This window comes from Mobula hypostoma, chromosome 4, assembly GCF_963921235.1.
Source record: "Mobula hypostoma chromosome 4, sMobHyp1.1, whole genome shotgun sequence".
Classification (NCBI taxonomy): Eukaryota; Metazoa; Chordata; class Chondrichthyes; order Myliobatiformes; family Myliobatidae; genus Mobula; species Mobula hypostoma.
The window spans coordinates 127,996,638-128,019,447 of NC_086100.1; the positions used below are offsets into that span (position 1 = coordinate 127,996,638).

Genomic DNA, 22,810 nt, shown 5'->3' on the forward strand with positions numbered 1-22,810 from the left:
TCAGATATTAATGGTAAATGAGCAACTTTGGCATTTTTTTTGTTATTTTGATGTTTTCACTGAACTGAATGGAGAGCCATAACTGCTTGAAAACTGATTCTGCTCCATTTTAATTGTATCACCTCTGCAGTTGAACTGGTCCATGCCTCCTCTTTATTAAATGGACAACTACACCAATAAATGATGCCTATTTGAGTAATCCAAAAAATAAAAATTCCTCTTAGAAACTACAAAGCCTTGAAAAATGTGGTATAGTAAGGAAATGTACAAGACGGCCTCCAAAATATAACAAACCAGAGAACTTGCATTTATATACTGAGTTGAATTTTCTGCTTTGCTATTGTTCTGGTGTTACTGTTCTTTAGATATGTGTACAGCAAGGTGTTCTAAACAGTGACCAATAATCCTGTTTGGAGACCATTGGCTATTGGACAGGTAATAGGGCATAATTGCTGTTCTTTCAAATAATGCTTCAGAAACTTCTGCATCCAGTTATGCATAAGGTGACATCTTTGACAATGAAACACTCCCATCAGATCTGTACTAAGTATCAGGTGTGCTCGGGTAGGTGGAGTAGCAGCTCAACTGGCGAGCTTTTGATGAAGGTCTGAGGGCACTGCTGCTAAGGTAGGGTTTAACTTTGCTGCAATATCTCAAAGCAACATACCATTTGTGTGCATCTTTACCTAAACCATTGTCCTGTGCAATTAATGGCAGCAGTAATAGGAAAATTTTCTATTGAGAGATCTGTTTCCTCTGTTATAACAGATTGAACAAATACAAATAAACTGGATAAAGATTTGTTAACTCTGGTTTCTGTGATGTCATAATTGTTCTTGACATTACAATAATGAGCTCACAAATTGACACTCAAAAGGAATATGCTTTTAAAAAATTTGTTAACAGTATAAATGATTAAACGTGCTGTCATCTGAGAACAGTATTCGGATTATCCTTTGTTTTCTCATATGTTTCAGGATGTGAAGCAAATGATGACTGGTGGCCCTACCCTAAAAGAAACCAGAATTGTTTCCAGTAGCTATGGTAATCCTTCTGAAGGAATCATTGAAGCTGAAGCATATAGAGGTAATGGTAGTTCTGTACTTGGTAATGTTTGGTTTATTTTTTGTTATAAGAACATGTGTGTATCAAAGACTTGTTTCACATTTATGTTCAAACAATATTTTCTATTTAATGAATAATCCCACTTTCTGCAATTTTGGTGAGGTTAGTATCACGAATGTTGTCTTAGAAGGTGAAAAGTGATAAATAGGACTGCACTTACCATTCTCAGGGCCTCAGAAAACGACGACTTAATCTCTCTTAATCTCGCTAAGATGTTTATATATGCTTCTGTGGGCTTCCATTTGTATAAATCAGGAAGCATTTAAAGGTGAAAAGTGCAACATGCAGATCTGTTGCCATTACTGAATATTTATATAAATATTTTTTTCTTTGAGCTTGGATCAAAAGGTACATTTAATGTCAGAGAAATGTATACAATATACATCCTCCAATGCTTTTTCTTCGCATCCATCCACAAAAACAGAGGAGTGCCCCCAAAGAATGAATGACGGTTAAATGTTAGAATCCTAAAGTACCCCCCCAGCTCATCCCTCCCGCGCGTAAACGTCAGCAAGCAATAACCCTCCCCTCCCCCCACCAGCAAAAAAAAAGCACATCAGCACCCATCACCAAGCACTCAAGCGTACAGCAAAGACATAGACTTGCAGTACCTCAAAGACTACTCGTTCACCTGGCATTCAACATACCACAGGCTCTATCTCTCTCTCTCTCCCTAATCAGCAAGAGAGAGGTGTCTCTTCCATTTCACAGTGAGATGGGAGACATAACAAACAACTCGCTGGTTTACGATGTTAAAAGTCCATGGCGTCACTTTTTCTGAGCTCTGTGCCCAAAGATCTCAGGTTTCTGGGCACACAGCCATAGATCTTCCGACTCCCACGACACACTGATCCCCTTCCAGTTTGCCGACCTTCGATTTTCCACCCCCCCCCACCCCCAACATCTCCAGAGCCACGAAATCTCAGACCTCCGAAGGTGAGCGAAGCTCTTAGGCTGCATCCTTGGCATGTCAAATAACGGCCAGTCATGAAACCCATAGAGAGGGTCCCATTCTTTCAAAGAACTGAAGTCAGCGTGTAATTCCAGGTCAGGGTCTTCAAAAGAACCCTGAAAGTGAAAAGTAGAGATATTTAAGATAGAAATAGAGCTGTTTCCAAAGATGCAAACAAAGAAGCCGCCGTTAAGATAATAGTAAAAGGCCATTTCTGAAAGTGCAATGAAATTATACTTTCTCAGTTTTTCCCTTTGGGCCTGATGTTGATTTTTCTTGAAATATTTCATTCTTTTTTTGAAAGTTTCATGAATTTTTTGAGCACCACCTTCCTGCTCATTACTGGCTTGGTTTAAGAAAAATGACCTTGCTCCTTGATCTTTCTCTGTGGCTTCATATGACTGTCTATTCCAATGGTAAAACAGTTTCTTTCTCATCAAAACACTTTTGTTTGAGCACCTAAATTAAGTTCTGCTTGACATTTTTTGTTCTTAGAATTTCAATCAGAATTTCTCCCTTCTCAAATTTCACATCTCACATCCCATGTAACTATGAGGTTTCAATTATATGGAAATGAGAGAATCTTTAGAAAATCTTTTCAAGACCCTTTCAAATGCCTTTACAGATTTCCTAGAAGGTTTTATCTAGAATTGACCATAATGTTGTGGCTGGGACTTGATCTATGATTTACAAATACAGGTTTCCCCCGTTATCCGAAGGTAGAGCGTTCCTATGAAACCGTTCGTAAGCCGAAATGGCGTAAAGCGAAGAAGCAATTACCATTAATTTATATGGGGAAAAGTTTTTGAGCGTTCCCAGACCCTAAAAACAACCTACCAAATCATACCAAATAGCACATAAAACCTAAAATAACACTAACATATAGTAAAAGCAGGAATATGATAAATACACAGCCTATATAAAGTAGAAATACTGTATGTACAGTGTAGTTTCACTTAACAGAATCATGAAGTTTGAGCCAAAATCGATTTGTCGAAAAAATCGGCACATACACACATGTGCACGTCATACATGCACACAGACATGCATTTGCACGTCATGCATGTGCACAACCTGCCCGCACAAGGCTTCATGGTCATGGTAGTCTTTCTCGGGGTAAACGCATGTTTAAAGCAAGCGTCCTTTATCGTAAAAGCGAAAATCCTCTTTCAGTTAACGAAAACAGGTACTAATGTAGGTCTTATGTAAAAGTGAAATGTCGTAAAGAGAACGTTCGGAAAGCGGGGGACACCTGTATCAAGGATTATTGTTATTCTCCTCTTCCATGTACAGTATCTATTTATAACACCATGGGTTTATTATTTTTTGCATCCTTTTCAATTTACAAATATCTTGGAAAGTATAGATACATATTCCTACTCTTTTCCTGGCCTCCTTGAAAATTGCGTTAGTACTTCTTGTGTCTAAAGAAAATGCTTCACGTCACATTTCTCCAAATCAAATTGCATCTGCTCTGTGTCTACATCTTTTCTCAAGCCTGCTTGTGTTCCCCAGAAATATTAGTCTTGTTCATTATTTATTACACCTGTTTTATGCCTTGTCAATTGCAGGCTTTGTCATTGTACACTAACCTGGGTTGAAACAAACAAGGTAAAAGATGCATAACCTATTTGTGGGCACCTCTCCCATGTGAATTGTAAGGGTTGGCAGAAGTGTATCTGTTCCTTGTATCTCTTTGAGACTTGACTATGCATGATTTGTGTAGAATCTTAAATTTGTATTTGAATGTTTGGTGAAAAAGCTGAAAGCACTCAGCAAGATCAGGGAACTTTCAGTGAGAGGAAACCAAGTTAATGGGGCACATGTTGCCATTGTAATTGAGCACCTGCCAACCTCCAATACGTTCTGAACTAAAACAAAAAAAAGCAGACTTAGCTGATGACCCTCTCAGCATGAACTGTGAAAACTGGAGGGAGGATTCTCCCAGGCCTTGCTCCGCACGTTGAAATATGCTCCGATCCGTGTCAGGCTTTAAGAGTTGGCCAAAGCAAGTCATGCCCTTAGAATGAGTAGAACAATTATTACTTATCAATGTAGTCATGTATCCAGAAATAAACAAACAACTGCACTTGGAGTGTTTCTGAGATACAGAGCAACATACAAAGGTTTTAATAACTTAAAATACATTAACTTAAAGATTTAAAACATCTTAAACTGAAAAACATTTCATGATATTCTTAAAAACTCTTAAAGCATTGTCAGTCCGGCTTCACAAAGGTAAACTGCTGATAGTAACTTCAGGATTTCTGTTCTTATCTTAAAATTGATGTCAATTAGGAATAATGACACAAAGGTTGTCAGTTACGTTATTGTAATCCCAGAAAATCCAGTCACTTTTATACCTTTCATTAGAAAATCTTAAATTTGTTTCTCAAAGTGCATTATGCTATCTATCATCCAAGTCCACATACTGTACCTATAAAAAGTATTCACCCCCCCCCCCCCAGAAGTTTTCATGTTTTATTGTCTTACAATATTGAATCACAGTGGATTTAATTTGGCTTTCTTAACACTGGTCAACAGAAAAAGATTCTTTCATGTCAAAGTGAAAACAATCTCTACAAAGTGATCTAAATTAATTACAAACATAAAACACAAAATTACTCAGTTCATAATTATTCACCCACTTCAAGTCAGTATTTAGTAGATGCACCTTTGGCAGCAATTACAGCCTTGAGTCTGTGTTGATAGGTCTTTATCAGCTTTGCACATCTGGACACTGCAATTTTTCCCCATTCTTCTTTGCAAAACTGCCTGAGCTCTGTCAGATTGCATGGGGATCGTGAGAGAACAGCCCATTTCAATTCCCGCCACAAATTCTCTATTGTATTCAGTTCTGGACTCTGGCTTGTCCAGGACATTAACTGTGTTATTTTTAAGCTATTCCTGTGTAGCTTTGGCTTTGTGCTTGAGGTCATTGTTTTGCTAGAAAACAAGTCTCAGTTCTCTTGCAGACTGCGTCAGGTTTTCCTCCGGGATTCCCTGTATTTTGCTGCATTCATTTTAACCTCTCTGGTGCATGATGCAGCCACCACCATGTTTCATGGTAGGGACTGTGTGTTTCTGATGATGTGCATTGCTTGGCTTAGGCCAAATATAGCGTTTAGTTTGGCCATAAAACTGAATTTTGGTTTCATCAGAACATGGAATCTTCCAGCTGAATTCAGAGTCTCCCACATGCCATCTGGCAAATTCTAGCCAAGACTTCATGTGAGTTTTTCTCAACAGTAGCTTTCTCTTTGCCATTCTCCCATAAGCCTGCAACTTGTGAAGCACCCGGGCAACAGCTGTATGCGCACTCTCTCCCATCTTAGCCACTGAAGCCTGTAACTCCTCCAGAGTTGTCATAGGTCTCCTGGTGGCATCCCTCACTAGTTCTCTCTTGCACGGTCACTCAGTTTTTGAGGACGGCCTGCTCTAGGCAGATGTGCAGCTGTGCCATATTCTTTCCATTTCTTGATGATTGACAACTGTACTCCAAGGGATATTCTGTGACTTGGAAATGTTCTTGTATCCATCTCCCGACTTGTGCTTTTGAATAACCTTTTCACAGAGTTGATTGGAGTGTTATTTTGTCTTCATGGTGTAGTTTATGCCAGGATACTGACTTGCCAGCAGTTGGACCTTTTAAATACAGGTGTATTTTTTACTATGATCAATTGAAGCACCTTGACTGCACATAAGTCTCCAAAAAAAGATTGCCATTTAACTAATTATGTGACTTCTGAAACCAGTTGGCTGCACCAGTGATGATTTGGTGTGTCATACTAAAAGTGGGAGTGTAAAGACTTGAGCAATCAATTATTTTGTGTATTACATTTGAAATTAATTTAGATCACTTTGTGGAGGTCTGTGTTCATTTCGACATGAAAGAGTATTTTTCTATTGAATAGTGTCAAAAAAAGTCAAATCCACTGTGATTCAGTGTTGTAAAACAATAAAACAAGAAAACTTTTAAGGGAGGTGTATACTTTTTCTCGGCACTATATTTGTACAATGCTCAATTTGATGTTATTTTCAACGAGAGTTTAATTAAAGGATTGTATTTCAAATTTGCTCATGAAGTCCAAATTCGTTGGAAATCTGCAAAGATAGTTTAGCCCATTTGTATTGCCTCTTTTTTTTGGACTGAAAATAATTCAAGATATCTCTGCAATGAGCGCCATAAATTCCTTGATAAAATCAACTTTATGGATCTAAATTTTGAAAATCTATGTTATAAATCAGCATTTTGTAGAAGACTAATATGAATTTGAGATTTAGCTGGTGAAAGCCAGTGAATAATTCTAATTTACACTGCTTACTTTTTAAGTTTTTTTAAAAAAGCACATCTTTAAAGTAGTTCAACAGCTTTTATTTTAGTCAGTTTATCTCACATTCTCCAAAGACCCTCTTATGGGTGAATGAGAAGAAGCTATTCCAGATGCTAGGATTGGGATTTCTGTGGAGTGCAATATGTTTCCCTTCGATTGCCACTTTTCTTTCCCTCCTTGATGATACAAATGATATTGGAAAACAGCTGCCTTGTATGTTACTTTGATGTTCAGTAATTATAATTTTAATTCCTGTAATTTACTTTCAAAGAATATACTGAATCATTATGAAAGATGATATAAAATGTTAGAAAAGCAATGTTTTATACAGTTGCTATTATTTGCAAGTACTCTGTATTCATAAACTGATGCATTTGGTTCTTATTTTATAAACAAGTTGATGGCTGTTTGCTAACACTAATGCCTTTTTAAATTGTGCAGTTGTCAACAGATGAACAGATGCTAATTTTGCAATGGTAAATATTGTGCTCCCTATCTTAGCAACAAGTCATGAAACATATTAAAAAAATCTCATGTATTGTAGCTAAATGGAAATTAGACACATCTTATAGGTGATTAAATTTAAAAAGTAACTCACAGTACTTTACAAGTGCATTCAAGTTGAAATTTGCATAATTCAGGGTTTTTACCTTGCCTTGTACCATTTTTAAAAAGAATCCATTTTTAAAAAGACCACCGAATGCCCAATGCACAGAGAGACGGAGAAAAAACAAATCCTGCAAGAAATAAAAATAAGCAAATGACATTCAGAACTGGAGTTTTACGAAAGGCACAAAGCCAAACATAGAAACATAGAAAATAGGTGCAGGAGTAGGCCATTCGGCCCTTCAAGCCTGCACTGCCATTTATTATGATCATGGCTGATCATCCAACTCAGAACCCTGCCCCAGCCTTCCGTCCATACCCCCTGATCCCCGTAGCCACAAGGGCCATATCTAACTCCCTCTTAAATATAGCCAATGAACTGGCCTCAACTGTTTCCTGTGGCAGAGAATTCCACAGATTCACCACTCTCTGTGTGAAGAAATTTTTCCTAATCTCGGTCCTAAAAGGCTTCCCCTTTATCCTCAAACTGTGACCCCTCGTTCTGGACTTCCCCATCCTCGGGAACAATCTTCCTGCATCTAGCCTGTCCAATCCCTTTAGGATTTTATACGCTTCAATCAGATCCCCCCTCAATCTTCTAAATTCCAACGAGTACAAGCCCAGTTCATCCAGTCTTTCTTCATATGAAAGTCCTGCCATTCCAGGAATCAATCTGGTGAACCTTCTTTGTACTCCCTCTATGGCAAAGATGTCTTTCCTCAGATTAGGGGACCAAAACTGCACACAATACTCCAGGTGTGGTCTCACCAAGGCCTTGTACAACTGCAGTAGTACCTCCCTGCTCCTGTACTCGAATCCTCTCGCTATAAATGCCAGCATACCATTCGCCTTTTTCACCGCCTGCTGTACCTGCATGCCCACTTTCAATGACTGGTGTATAATGACACCCAGGTCTCGTTGCACCTCCCCTTTTCCTAATCGGCCACTATTCAGATAATAATCTGTTTTCCTATTTTTGCCACCAAAGTGGATAACTTTACACTTATCCACATTAAATTGCATCTGCCATGAATTTACCCACTCACCCAACCTATCCAAGTCACTCTGCATCCTCTTAGCATCCTCCTCACAGCTAACACTGCCACCCAGCTTCGTGTCATCCGCAAACTTGGAGATGCTGCATTTAATTCCCTCATCCAAGTCATTAATATATATTGTAAACAACTAGGGTCCCAGCACTGAGCCTTGGGGTACCCCACTAGTCACCGCCTGCCATTCTGAAAAGGTCCCGTTTATTCCCACTCTTTGCTTCCTGTCTGCTAACCAATTCTCTATCCACATCAATACCTTACCCCCAATACCGTGTGCTTTAAGTTTGCACACTAATCTCCTGTGTGGGACCTTGTCAAAAGCCTTTTGAAAATCCAGATATACCACATCCACTGGTTCTCCCCTATCCACTCTACTAGTTACATCCTCAAAAAATTCTATGAGATTCGTCAGACATGATTTTCCTTTCACAAATCCATGCTGACTTTGTCCGATGATTTCACCGCTTTCCAAATGTGCTGTTATCACATCTTTGATAACTGACTCCAGCAGTTTCCCCACCACCGACGTTAGGCTAACCGGTCTATAATTCCCCGGTTTCTCTCTCCCTCCTTTTTTAAAAAGTGGGGTTACATTAGCTACCCTCCAATCCTCAGGAACTAGTCCAGAATCTAACGAGTTTTGAAAAATTATCACTAATGCATCACTGCAGCTAGAGCAAGTAACAGCCACAGTTCATCGCGAAGCCGAGTAAAGGTTGTGAGACCACAGGTGAGAAGCCAGGCCTCACTGCAGTTCAGCACAGAGCTGAGTTAATGTTGTGGAACAGCGAGCAAAACTGGCCCTTGCCTCGCTTCCGGTCCCAATACCCGACTTTTTCAATCTCGCCAGGCACTTAAATTGTTCAGACATCAGGCTATTCTTTGCTGTCGGACTGCTGTGGGGCCTGGATCTCACCAGCACGATTCAGCCCATACCTGACCCGGCACTTAATCGACCAGACATTGGGTCTCTCCTCACTCTTGGGGACGATACAGCTCTGCCTGAGCCTCCACTTGCCATGACCATGTCTTGCCTGTGCCTCTGTAACCGCTCGTCTCTACTTGGCACAACCACACCTTACCTGTACCTGTGCCTCTTGACTCCACCACCACTTGCCTTGACCACCCTTTGCTTGCATCGCCATTGTTACCATCGTTATTAATAAAGCATATAGTAGTTTTGTTTTGTTTTTTGCTGCCATTAAGTAGTCGCTGGGCAAGAGCAGCACTGTCTTAAATGGTGTGAGCTGCATGAATGTGCAGCTGAGAAATTTGCATCAACTGCATGATGCTGACTAGGAGGAGTGCTTCCAGCACCTGGTTGAATCCTTGCCACGAACAATTCAGGCTGCTCTGGGGGCAAAGGAGGGCCCTACCCAGTGCTGGAAAGGCGTATCTAATAAAGTGGCTACTGAGTGTATACATTGCAATACACGTGGGCACAGGGATAGCATCAATTAGTCATATGTGCAGTTATGGGAATGACTTGCTCAGATTTAAAGAAACAGCTGCAAATAAAGTAAATTGGAATTGTTCATTCACTGCTGAAGAAAATCAGTGCACAGCAATACAGTAGGTTTAAGGTTTGAAATTTTGGATCATGTTACCTTGCTCCATTGTAATTGTTGCAGTTCTAGTTTCAAAGCTGTTGAAAGCTGGCATTAGTTGATTGGCGTTTGGGGACGGTAAGACCATTCAGTGTGAACAGCCAACAGTATGATCTCGGGCTGGAATCTCTCTGGTTCAGTGACACTGAGCTGCAGTCTGGGTTGGAGGTTTACAGATTTACACCATATAGCAGATGATAGTTTATTTTGAAATCTTTTATACCAGATAATTGTACTTGGGTGCTGGGATTTGGTTAAAAAATATCCTGAAGTGCGATTGACTTGTGCTGAATTACCTCATATAATAAAATGTGATTTTGCACTTCATGTTTTGAAATCGGCATAGCCAGCTAGGCTGTGATTATCATGGAATTCACCTTTAAATGCTGCCTTGTTGTTTATATCTGTGTTTCTTGTATTTGTGATTTTAGCTACCTGTTATGGTTTGTACAGCACTTTGGTCAACATGGGTTGTTTTTAAATGTGCTTTATAAATAAATTTGACTTGACTTTAAATCTATTTTCATTAAACTTTATAAAGGCCGAGAACCTATACTATGCACACTGACATTTAAAATGAAAAATTGTTATCAGGCTAACATAGTGACTCTGGTATTCATATTATAAAATTCAAGCTTTAGTGAACTGATGGCAAGCTTTCTGGCAGTTTCCTATACTTTCTTTGCCAAGGGACTCATGATTGATTTGTGGTAAACATCCGGAGTCCTGTAGGTGAATTCCATGGCTGCTTGATTGATTTACCTGACCTTTGCTGACATCTTCAGTGTATGTGCCTTATGCGTGCACGTGTGGTTTGAGACATTTAAGATAACGATGTATGAGTCTGAAATGTATAAAGGAACAAACATTACTTTGAACCGCACAGTTTAAGGTAAGGTTTGTAGTGCAGGAGCTATTCAACATTTCATTTCTGCATCTTTGAACTAAGGTACCAATTTTATGTTGAGGCAAGGCTAACACCATCCAAAAATATTCTAAGATGGTGCTGAGCTGCAGCCTTCATGGAGTCGCAGCTCAGATTTTGTAGGTTTTTTTCCCGTTTTTTTAAGGTTCATAAGAATGGTTTGGGGACAGACTGAATTTAGGGGCCAGATTATGCTTTAAGGATAGGGATTTGGGGGAATTACAGGTCAGGCCAGAGTCAGTCTCTGCTCTGTGTCAGAAGAGCAGCGAGAAGGGCGTGTGATATCTGTGGCCGGATGTCGGACCAGCAGAGAGTGGATGAGGCCCCCGCCAGGGTCAGCGAGTTGTTGGTGGGTTCCAGAGTTGGAGTTCCATGTGGGCAGGAGGAATAAGTTCCAATGACCTCCTGGGCTCGCAAATCAGTGAGATTAGTGTTCAATTATCATCAATCTGGGATTGATGCCGATAATCAAGGGCTGAGGGTAGAGTCAGAAGTCTGGAATTTGAGGCCTGTTGCTGGTGCCAAATCTGTAAGTCCACTGGGGAGATCGAAACCTGGTGTCTGCAGGTCCGAGTCTGTATTGGGGATAAAGTACTGTGTTTGTGCTTGGGTGGGAGAGAGGAATAGGGTTTATTTTTGCTGTGGTTTTGTTGCTTGTTACGTTCTTTTTTGTTGTGATCTGTTGTTCTGCTGAGCACTGTGAGTATGCTGTTGTGTTGGGTGTGTTGGTTGTTAACGATGCATTTCTCTATTTTGATGTACATGTGACAAATAAACTTGAATCTTAAAAGTAGCATAGACATTTACTAATGATGGACGAGAACGTAAACCTTTTTCCTGGTTTTCAGCTCATAACATTATTGAACATGGCATGGGAATGAGCCTTTTAGCTCCTTCAGCTTGTTATATTATTGAGTATGATTATACCTGATCTGTCACATAACTCCAGATTATTCCCTTTATCATATTTTGCTCTTTTTCATGATTAACAAAAGCTGTTAGTCCTATATTTATAATTAACAATTGACTTGCATCAATTTCCCTTGCCCTGTGCAGTCAGTGTAAACCCATTCTGATTCTTCGCTCTCCTACAAGGGGGTGACAGACGCCTGGAACTACCAAGCCCTTCCTGGTTTATCAGGGGTTCCCTAACTCAGCGGTCCTCAACCACCGGGCTGCAAAGCATGCGCTACCGGGCCACGAGGAAATGATATGATTTGGCAATAGGAGTCAGCTGCACTTTTTCTCATTCCCTGTCACGCCCACTGTTGAGCTTGAATGCACGCGAGGTCATTACGCACGCGTCATCCATGTCAGCGCGGGAAGGAGATCAACTCCTCGAGCTTGCAAATGACGGCGGGCTGAAAAGCATATTTAACATAACATCTCTGCCGGCATTCTGGATCAAAGTCGAGGCTAAATATCCTGAGATAGCCACGAAAGCACTGAAAATGTTGCTTCCATTTCCAACATATCTCTGCAATGAATGCAACGAAAACTAAACTGCGGAATAGACTGGACATAAGGAACCCCCTTTGAGTATTGCTGTCTCTCATCACCCCTCGATAGGACCGTCTTGTTGCAGGGAAACAAACCCAGGGCTCCCACTGATTCAGCGATATTGGTGTGTTGCAATGATTTTATATGTTCATACGGGGAAAATATGTGCTGTGTGTTTAATATCCAAACGTTACTTAAAATGTTATGATGCTATTGTAATCGTATAACAACTACAGCACGGAAACGGGCGATCTCTGCTCTTCTAGTCCGTGCGGAACGCTACTCTCACCTAGTCCCACCGACCTGCACTCAGCCCATAACCCTCCATTCCTTTCCTGTCTATATACCTATCCAATTTTTCTTTAAATGATAATACCGAACCTGCCTCTACCACTTCCACCGGAAGTTCATTCAACACTTACTTCAAGGTCCCCTGATAATTGACTTATCGCTATATTCATGTGAGGAAAATATGCGCTGTGTGTTTAATATTAAATTCATTAGATAAACCCTTTTAGAAACGAAATTGAGTGTGTTAGCCACTTATCACCTATATTGCGTTCGTGATTAACACCCCCCCCGAACAGAATCGCCAAAAACGATTTGTAGAAAAAAATCCGCACGTATACGCATGCACACTGGTGCCTGCACAAAGCTTCATGGTCATTGTAGTCTTTCTCGGGGTAAACCCAACGTATTTAACTGCTACTCTTGTTCGTTGGCAACCCTACCACCCCCCCCCCCCACCCCTGGTCGGCCGGTCTGTAAGAATATTGTCAATATGAAACTGGTTCGCAGTGCAAAAAAGGTTGGGGACCCCTGCCCTAACTGATGCTCCAACTCTGTCACTGAAGCAGAGAGAAGTGAACCTGAGAAACCTACTGCGGGTGTGTTATTCTGAATGGCCATGCTCTAATACAGTTTAATAAAAGTACACAACCCACTTTCATAATTTATACTATTTAGATTTTACTTACATGCTGGTCAGAATGATAAATATTTACTGCCTCCAGCTTCACAGATCATAAATGTATTGGACACTAAAATCTGCACACCCTTTGACCTGTGCTCTACTGTACTTCATTTAAAATGACACTTAATAGCATTGCAGTAACAACAGCACTGAAAATTTATACATTCTCTGAAAGATTTTCAGGAAATAATGCTTCCATATTTAGATCACTTCTTATGAAATGGTTACATTATAATTCTGCAGATATATATATGTGTGTGTGTGAAACTCCCATGCAAATTTAATGTTCATCAGGAAACAATAATTCATGTTGAACCAGCATAAACATAGATTTAAGTTATTGACAAAATATTTAAACTATACCAAACAAAGGGCCCATCCATATATCAGTTTATAGGATGCATGCAAATGTTGGAGCTCAGGCCGAGTAATCAATCCAGTTTGCTTCACTTCGTTTACTCACCATATCAAATGGTTCTGCGCCGAAGAACCAGTCTGAGTAAAATTAAATGTCCACGCCACATGTGAGGAAGACATTGAACCATCTCCTCTTGCCCTTTCTCCAAATGTCGTGTGCTGGCTGACTAACTGAAAGTTATTTGCACATTCTCCATGAGACCATAGTCTGCAGGAGGATATTCTGATATTGGTACATGTCCTTCCAAATGGGGTTCTGTGAGCACTTAACCATGTTCTTCCACTTTGTTGTCCGTTTCTTCTTTCTTGAAATTTCTTTGATCCCACGCTGTCACTAGAGAAATGGCTACCCTTTGTTTTCCAGGGCATCTTATTGGTCAAAATATTAAAATCCTAATGGCTAATTCAACAGGCCCAATTTATTAATCAACTGAACTTTTATTGTAAAGAACAAAATGAAATAACGGATTGAAATTGTATGTTGTCAAGTGTATAATAATGTGTGCAAGGAACACTTTTTCTATAGATTTGCATTTTGAGGAGATCTACAGAAAATAAAATGCCCAACTGCATAATTGTATTAATAAAATAAAGGAGGGAGGGAACGTCAACTCAGCCCATGAGAGGCCTGCGTCGGGCATTTTCATGCCTTAAGGCATAATAAAATAAAACTTGGTCTTAAACCAGGGTATTACATATAACTCTGAGATTTTTGACAATGATTGTTGCTTTCCACACATGCATATGAGTCCCACGCACAGAACAGAGTCCCATCAGGATCAAAGTTTTGTCAGATTTTCAATTTTATTGGATTTTGAACAATAAGTACAGTGTTTTGAAAACAAAAGTTATTCCTGTGTTTACTAAATTAACTACAAGTTGTTTTAATGCTTTTTATGATGGCAAAAAAAACCCAAGTGGTAAGGTGATAGAGGTCAAGCAATTGAGAACAAAGATCCTTTGGGTGAAATTGAAGCACAGGAACAAAAGCATGTTGTAAACAAAGCCACGAAGCCAGTCACTGACTAAATTCATCACGCAGAGCTCATGCCAGGCCCTCAGAAAAGTGTATGATCCCTGTCTGTCCAACGCTTCAGTTAGAAGCACTGGGGTTCTCAGAAACTCCTGTAATCTCTCTAGTAAACTTAAATGGGAAGAGTTAAGAATGAAGCTGATCTGTGAGAGGATCTGTAACCCTGAAGTTTTCAACCGACAGAATCCCAGTTCAGTCCCTTGAGTCTATTCTGCTCTTCATTTCAAATTGGAGATCAAATCAGATCCCTATTGCAATGTACTATTAAAATGTGTTAGTGATCAGAACAATAATTGCCTGTTAAGATTTGCTGTCTTCGTACAATTAATGAAAGCAGGCAAGCATTGTGTGATATCCACTCCAAGTTCATCAAAAATCTGTGCATTTAGCAATGTTGATGCTTTGCAGGTCTGAGATGGTCACATCCTGTTAATCATGTTGGGAAGTATAATTACAATGATTTTGTAGAAACGGTGATCAATTTGTGCACATCCAACACAAGTGGAATGTTGTTTAAATAATTTGATTTTGTTGGCATTGATTTAGTAAAGTTTTCTGGTCTTTGTGAGGAAACCATATTTTGTTATTTAGTATTGTTGTGGAAACCCTACACCAGAGGAGCTAGATCAGACTTCAGGGTTGCACTTACAAGACTGTGCAAAAGTTGTAGGTACATATGCCTAGGGTGCTTAAAGACATTTGCACAGTACTGTATATTGGTTAAAATATAGGAAGATGATTGGGAAGCAGAAATAAGAGTACTTTGTAGTAGCTCAGTAGTATTAGGTGTTATTTGGTAACTGCAAGTATATAATATACAGTACTGTGCAAAAGTCTTGGGCACCCTAGCTATGTATACAGTGGCTTGAAAATGTTTTCAACCCCCCCACAACTATTTTCACATATTACTGTCTCATTTTCTAAATTTAAAATGTATTGACTTTTTGTGCTAATCTACAAAACATTGTGCATGTCAAATCAAAAGAAAAATTCTAAAACCTGTCACCAATTTACTAAAAATTAAAAACCAAACTTGAGGCTGAAAAACTTGTCATCCCCTTTGTAGTTACTACGCTAATTTTCCTCAGGTGCAAAATACTGTACTACCTTACCAACTCATCCAGTTTGTTAAACGTTTAGCATTACTGTCATCTCAATTCATTCTGTATTTGTATCAACATTTTGTGTAGCAACTTCTCCCAGCAATACTTAATGGTATTACTGACATCCTGTAGATCACTTCCCTATCCCCAGCTCTACCCCAATTTCTGCCAAACTAGTGGTTGCTATCTGAGCAAATATGCTTATGTCTTAAATTGTTTTCACACAAGCACTAACCAGATCTGATATCAATTGGATTTGAGAAACAGTGCATTTTAGACAAAATTCTGGTCTTGTACTTTTAAAGGCATTATCCTGCGAAAAGTCCGGTGCCAAATTTGCCACGTTTCCTTTTTCTTTAAAATAGTCATTAGATTCTTCCATTTTCACCCCTTCCCCCAGCCCCTTTCCAAAAAGTAAAAAAAGGTAATTCAATTCCCAGGGAAACAAGAACAGAAAATGCTGGAAATTCAGGGAAACAAGGTGTGATGTATCTAAAGAGTTGCTGAACCCCTTTGTTGAAGTTTCTGGACACGGTCAAATTAAGACTAAAAGCTCAAAATAAAGGTAAGGTACACAAGTGTGGCACAGTAATTTGAGATGAGAAATCCTATCATGCTATGATGACAAGAAATGCTAATGTGGGGGAGGGAGTCTTGGTGTGGCATAACTTGTTCCTCTTGTTAGCAGTGAGAGATGCAGGTTATGAACATTTCAAAAGCATTGCCTCAAACTAAATGAAACATTGACAGATGTGATATCTGCTCAGTTTAGAGATCAATCATCCAACCAAATTACTGAAAAGTCGGCACTCCTTTGCAGTCACTGATGATAGTTGGGGATGGCAGTGGTGAAAATGCAGGCCTAAAAATAAGAGTAAGAAACTGATAGAAATCATTACTTAAAGGATTCTTATTTAACCACAAAAATAATTTAAAATCCAACATTACAAGGCAGGTTTCAATGGTTTTGATACTGAAGTTTTATTTCCTTGTGTTGTGCTTAAACCATTGAATATATTGTTGTGCTTAAACCATTGAATATATTAGAAAAATAGAGGGTTATGGGTAACCTGAGGTTCTGAGGTACTGATGGTTCTGCATATTTTAAGATTCTGTTTCTTTTACTGGTAGGGAATTGGATATGTTTGACTCAAATTCCAACATTTCTACAATAACAGCAACTGTTGGCACCAGAATTGTAACGATCATATTTCTCAACCACTTTTTCAGGTGTAGTCACTAATTACATATTAGAAAATTACTGAAGGTACATTGTATGGGAACTTGTAGTTTCTGGCTCACTCTTGTATGATTCTTATGGATACACTTAAACTAGAATTGAAAATAATTACTTGTCAGATAAAACAGAACACTGGACTGACAGCATTTCTTAAGAAATTTATTGTTTTTATAAACTTCATTTGGCAAACGTATGTCATAATGAAGCTTTGTATACAAAGGAATCCATATACTAATCGTAGAAACAATTGGTGACCTTATGAAATGCCATTGGTGGTCAAAATTGAAGCTTGTATGTTCAGACTAAAGATTGTTTGGATGTATTGTGATTTGCATATTTACTGTATTTTCTAGGTATTGACATGTATTCAATATTCTAAACTAATAGAATTTTGCTTTTTGGATTTTTAATATCTATATAATGGATTTCTTTCTCTAACCCTACCACACTCTCATAAACCCAGAAGACAACTTGAAAGATATTAAAGTTCTTCTATCAGAACGTTTCCAATGGTGTTTATTGTTTTGATTCAATGTGGTTCACATACAAATGGTAAATTTTTATTGGTTTGAAAATGTTCCATTCTGCAAATCCTTTTAATATTTCTCACTGTAATTTTTACTGTTTTCAGGTGCTTCTTTCTTTCCAAAGAGTCCAATATTGTTTCCTAGCAATGCAGCTGCCAGCAGATTGGCTGAACAAGCACAGGATATTTCTGGTCCCGCAGGTATTCAGGTCTTTCTGGAGAAACTCTTCTTTTCTCAGCTGGCAATGCACTAACTCATTCTAATATAATTTTTAAGAAATAATGGATTATTCTCTTCCTGGTACTTACAGATATCTCTCTTGTATTGGAGGTCAAATAATGCTACGTTTCAGTGGCTTTTTCTTGTTCTATTCTTCATTCAGGCTTCCATCTTGCTGTGCATGAACTCTAATGATTGTCTATAGTTGATTTGCTTTTGCTTAAATTCTTAATGCTAATCACTTTTTTTCCCTGCGGGGAGCATTTAGGCTGAAACCATAAATTGAAAGTGACTAAGATTTTGGCCTCAGTGAAAGCAGTGGTGTAGTCCAGTTTGACCATGATGGGCATATTGTTAATGTTCCATTGTGCTATTTGAATCCAACTGCTAAACCCTTTTAATGTGAATATAAATGAATTATAAGTGATTTTCATCCATTGAGCAAATAGTTGCAAAATTTCCAGATTCAATCCCAAATTGAGCATTGGTAGGCTATATTTAGTTTCATCAAATAGGCGTGTGGTTGAAAAATACACTAGGAGTCCAATTTCATAGTCACTTGTCATCTCGTCCTGTTAGAAATTACTGTATGTATCCATTTGTGTATATGATGATGGCAGAGGTAGCTTTATTGTCAATCTTCCTGATGATTAAACTCTGCCAGCAATTGCTGTTTTAAATAATAGACAACCAATTAGGAGGCATCTTGCTTATATTTGTTGGATCATATCTGCATTTTTTAATAATCATTTTTTAGTGTGTAAATGCAAAGTTCAAATGCAAGTTGAAACTAAAAATTTGAACCTCCCATTTGGGGCTGTTTTGAACAGAATATTGAATGTAATTATTTCTGTGAATTCAGTGGTTCTCTTCTACTGTTAGGATCATTGATGTTAAATGCATCTTTAATTCTCATCTGCCTTTCAGAAGTTTTTTCGAGTTCTGGAGTTTACCTTTTGCAGACTTGCAGTGGATGACTTTTTACTCCTAACCAACTTTGCATTTTAAATGCTTTCCTCAATTTGTTCTGATAAGTCTTTGTATTTATGATATTGCAGAAAAACTGTTGGAATGCTGCCATTGAATGTATACATAGTTTACAAAAGTATTGTTATTTTTAAAAATGTTTTTAGAAACATAGAAAACTTACAGCACAATACAGGCCCTTCGCCCCACAATGCTGTGCCGAATATGTACGTACTTTAGAAATTACCTCAGGTTACCCATAACCCTCTATTTTTCTAAGCTCCATATACCTATCCAAGAGTCTCTTAGAAGACCCTATTGTATCCACCTCCATACCACACTGAGATGCAGTTGGTGAGTATGCTCTCAATGGTACAGCAGTAAAAGTCCGTTAGTATCCTGGGACAGAGGTGAGCTTTCTTGATGCTCTGCAGGAAATACCCTCTGATCCCCCACACTGCCAACAGTCTTATCTTTAACACTATAATCCGCCATCATATTTGACCTACCAAAATGAGCCACCTCACACTTATCTGGGTTGAACTCCATTTGCCACTTCTCAGCCCAGTTTTGCATCCTATCGGTGTCCCACTGTAACCTCTGACAGCCCTCCACACTATCCACAACACCGCCAACCTTTTTATTTCCCTTTTTGGTTTGAATTGCTTTATTTTGAATCTTTGCATTCTCTGTTTTCAGAGCATGGTTTGTCAGCTGCCCTACAAACTTTTGTATGACCAGGAACATATGGTAGTCTACCAAAACATTCTGCCTAGTAGTGAGCAACACACTCAAAATACTGGAGGAACTGAGCAGGCCTGACAGTAAACAGTTGATGTTTCGGGCCAAGACCCTTCAGGACTGATGAAGGGTCTCGGCTTGAAACATTGACTGTTTACTCTTTCCTGCAGATGCTGTCTGACCTGATTTCCTCCAGCACTTTGTATGTATTGCTCTGGATTTCCAGCATCTGCAGATTTTCAAGTGTTTGTAATACTGCCTAGTAGTACATTCTTCTAATCTCTTGCCTTCATGTACAAAGCATAAATGGTGTATCAATGTGGTACTTTTGCTGAGAGGTGGTGGACTACATATTTGTGGTCTGATCAGTGGTTCATTTTAAATTTGTATCAGTGTTCCAAAACTGTTTTTGTCGTAACTTGTATATAGCCATATCCTTTATGATAGAATACACTCAGTGGCCACTTTATTAGGTACGGAGTGGAACCCGGTGTGGTCTTTGCTGTTGGAGCCCATTCACTTCAGGGTCTGACGTGTTGTGCATTCAGAAATACTCTTGCTCACTCCTGCTGTAACGTGTGGCTACTTGAGTTATTGTTTCCTTCTGGCCATTCTCCTTTGCCCTCTCTCATTAATGAAGTGAGAACTGCTGCTCATTGGATCATTTTTGTTTTTATCCACACTATTTTCAGTGAAGTCTAGCAACTGTTGTGCGTGAAAGTACCAGGAGGTCATCAGTTTCTCAGATACTCAAATCACCACACCTGGCACCAACAATTATTCCACGGTCAAAGTCACTTGGATCATATTTCTTCCCCATTCTGATTTTGAATATGCCTGCATGCTTTTGTGCATTGAGTTGCATGATTGGCTGATTAGATGTTTGCATTAACATGCAGGTGTACAGGTATACCTAATAAAATAGCCACCAAGTGTACGTTGCTAAAGTGAACTTCATTTCCTCCCTGAAAGAAATATTGAGATAATTCAATTTCAGGTGTCATTTATCCAATTGTGCCGAATCACTAATGTGTAGTGTGAGTACAAAGATTAAAGAAATATAATGCACTGTAAAAGGCAATTTAATTCAAAATGGTCTGTACTGGTATGTATACTCCTCTCCATGCTTTTTATGTGTCTCACCTTGAATTTTCAGGATACCAGTCTATTCCCTTCCCTTTCCTTTAATGTATTCTCAGCTTTTCACTTTTCCACTGGGGGGCCAAATTATCAATCTGAAACACTAGACAAGGCAGCATTTTTGTTTTCTTTGCAACCCAGTTGAAATTTTCAGTACTTGCCATCAAGGTTTTGCTTTCTGTCTGTTCTATATCTTTTTCTCTTCTACGTTTAAATCCATTTTGGTCTTCCCTCTGTTCATTTTCTTTTTATGGGCCTTCACCTCTCTCTGCATCCCCTGTGCTTTTGACTAATCAATAAGGTAACCTTGAACTGACGCACACCAAGACTTCACAGAGTTCACCACTGTTTTAAAAGTACTTAAACTAGATCCAAATATCTGTGCTGAGAAGTTCCACACCTTGAATGCAGTGAATAAATTTCTAGTTTATGAAGCTAGTAATCTGCAGGAAGGGTGAGGGCGAGAGATGGCTCTGATAGGTTAATCAGATAAACTGTTAACAAAGTTATCAGGTCAGTGAGTGAATGGAAGCAGTTAAAAACAAAAGAGTGTAGGAGTTGCAAAATGCAGAGCAGGAGGACAAGCCAAGCAAATCAAGTAAGACATCTTCTCTGCTCCTCAGGAGGAAAAGAAAACAAATGGAAAACTATAACACAAGTTAAGCTAATCTTACAGATGTGTGATTGATACAGAACAAGAAATCAAGTTACCTGAAAATGTGGAATTCTATATTGAATCCTGAAAGCAAAGAGGTACTCCCAGAGGAAAAGTGAGGTGCAGTTCCTCAAGCTCCCATTGAGCTTCACTGTAACAGACCAATATAGTGCCTTGAAGAAGTATTCATCCCCCACAAATATTTTCACATTTTACTGTCTCATTTTCTAACTTTCAAATATATTGAAATAGGATTTCTTGTGCTAATCTACAAAATGTTGTGCATCGTGTCAAGTCTAAACAAAAATTCCAAAACCTGTCAAAAGTTTACTAAAAATTAAAAACCAAAATTGTGGGGTTGAAGAAGTATTCATCCTCTTTGTAATTACTACACTAGCTTTCCTCAGGTGCAATATACTATATTACCTTACCAACTCACCCGATTTGTAAGTGTAGAAAATTTGGAGTGTCACCTTTTTTCAATGAATTCATAAGAATATATACCCTCTCACCCCCACTTGAAAAGGTCCAGCAGTATTATAGATTTTTAACAGGCCAGACCAAAATGAAGACAAAAGAGCATTGAAGACAAGTCAGGGAAATAGTAATAGAGAAGCACTAATCTGGGGAAGGGTAAAGACCATCTCAAGGGCACTGAACATACTTCAGAGCTCAGTGCAGTCCATTGTGAAAACATGGGGAAAAATATGAAACCACGGCAGCACTGCCTCAGCCAAACTGCCCTTCTCAACAGTTGCCAGAGAAGAATGGCACGTATAAGAGAGGCTCCTATGATGCCAGCAGTCATGCTGAGCGAGCTGCAGAAGTCAGTGGCTGCAAATGGGGATGAAGTTCATGGCTCCACAATCTCCAAAGCCTTGCACAAAAAGGGTATTTATGAAGACTAGCAAGGAAGAAGCCCTAGCTTAAGAAAAGGCATATCCTTGCATGTAAAGACTCTGCAAAGCGTCGTTTAAAAGATACTGTAAAAAAATATGGAAGAAGATCTTGTTGTCACATGTGACCAAGGTGGAACATTTTTGGCCTCAACACTAAGTGGTATGTGTGGCATAAATCTAATACTGCACATCAGCATCATCCCTATTGTAAAGTATGGTGGAGGTGAGATCACGCAATGAGGATGCTTTTCAGCTGCAGGGACTGGAAATCTTGTCAGGATTGACGTGAAGATGAATGCTGCGAAATATAAGAAATCCTGGATAAAAGCATGCTAGCTTAAACTAGGAAGGAAGTTTGTCTTTTAACAGGACAACCACCCAACGCTCAGTGCCAGATCAACCATGGAGTAGTTTCAAATGAATAAAATTGATGTCCTTGAGTGGCCCAGTTAGTCCTGACCTTAACCTAATTGAACATCTCTGGTAAGACCTCAAGTTGGCTGTCCACCTATACTCCCCAACTAACCTGGCACAGCTTAAGCAATTTTGCAAGGAGGAATGGGCAAATCTTGCTCCATCACATTGAGCAAAGCTAATGGAGATTTGTACAAAAAGACCACTGGCTATAATAGATGTGGGAGGTGGTTCTGAGTACTGAGCAAAATGGGATGAATACTTTTGAACTGCTGACATTACAGTTTTTAGATTTTTCTTTAGTTTTTCAAGCTTTGCAATTTTCTCCATTTTTGTTTTGGACTCTATTGTGGGGTGGTGGGAGCATGTGATTCACAAGTAA

The 22,810-nt window shown here is 39.1% G+C and overlaps 1 protein-coding gene across 4 annotated transcripts in view; it reads left to right on the plus strand.

The window, feature by feature from the left end:
* LOC134345594 (arfaptin-1-like) overlaps nucleotides 1-22,810 on the plus strand; it is a 140,034-nt gene that overhangs the window by 74,049 nt on the left and 43,175 nt on the right. For 3 of the 4 annotated variants that reach the window (XM_063046491.1, XM_063046490.1, XM_063046493.1), the window contains exons 4-5: nucleotides 978-1,086; nucleotides 17,499-17,594. In XM_063046491.1, the coding sequence (XP_062902561.1) occupies nucleotides 978-1,086; nucleotides 17,499-17,594 (205 nt within the window). The remainder of the gene's footprint in view (nucleotides 1-977; nucleotides 1,087-17,498; nucleotides 17,595-22,810) is intronic. The other variant, XM_063046492.1, reaches the window with a different exon arrangement.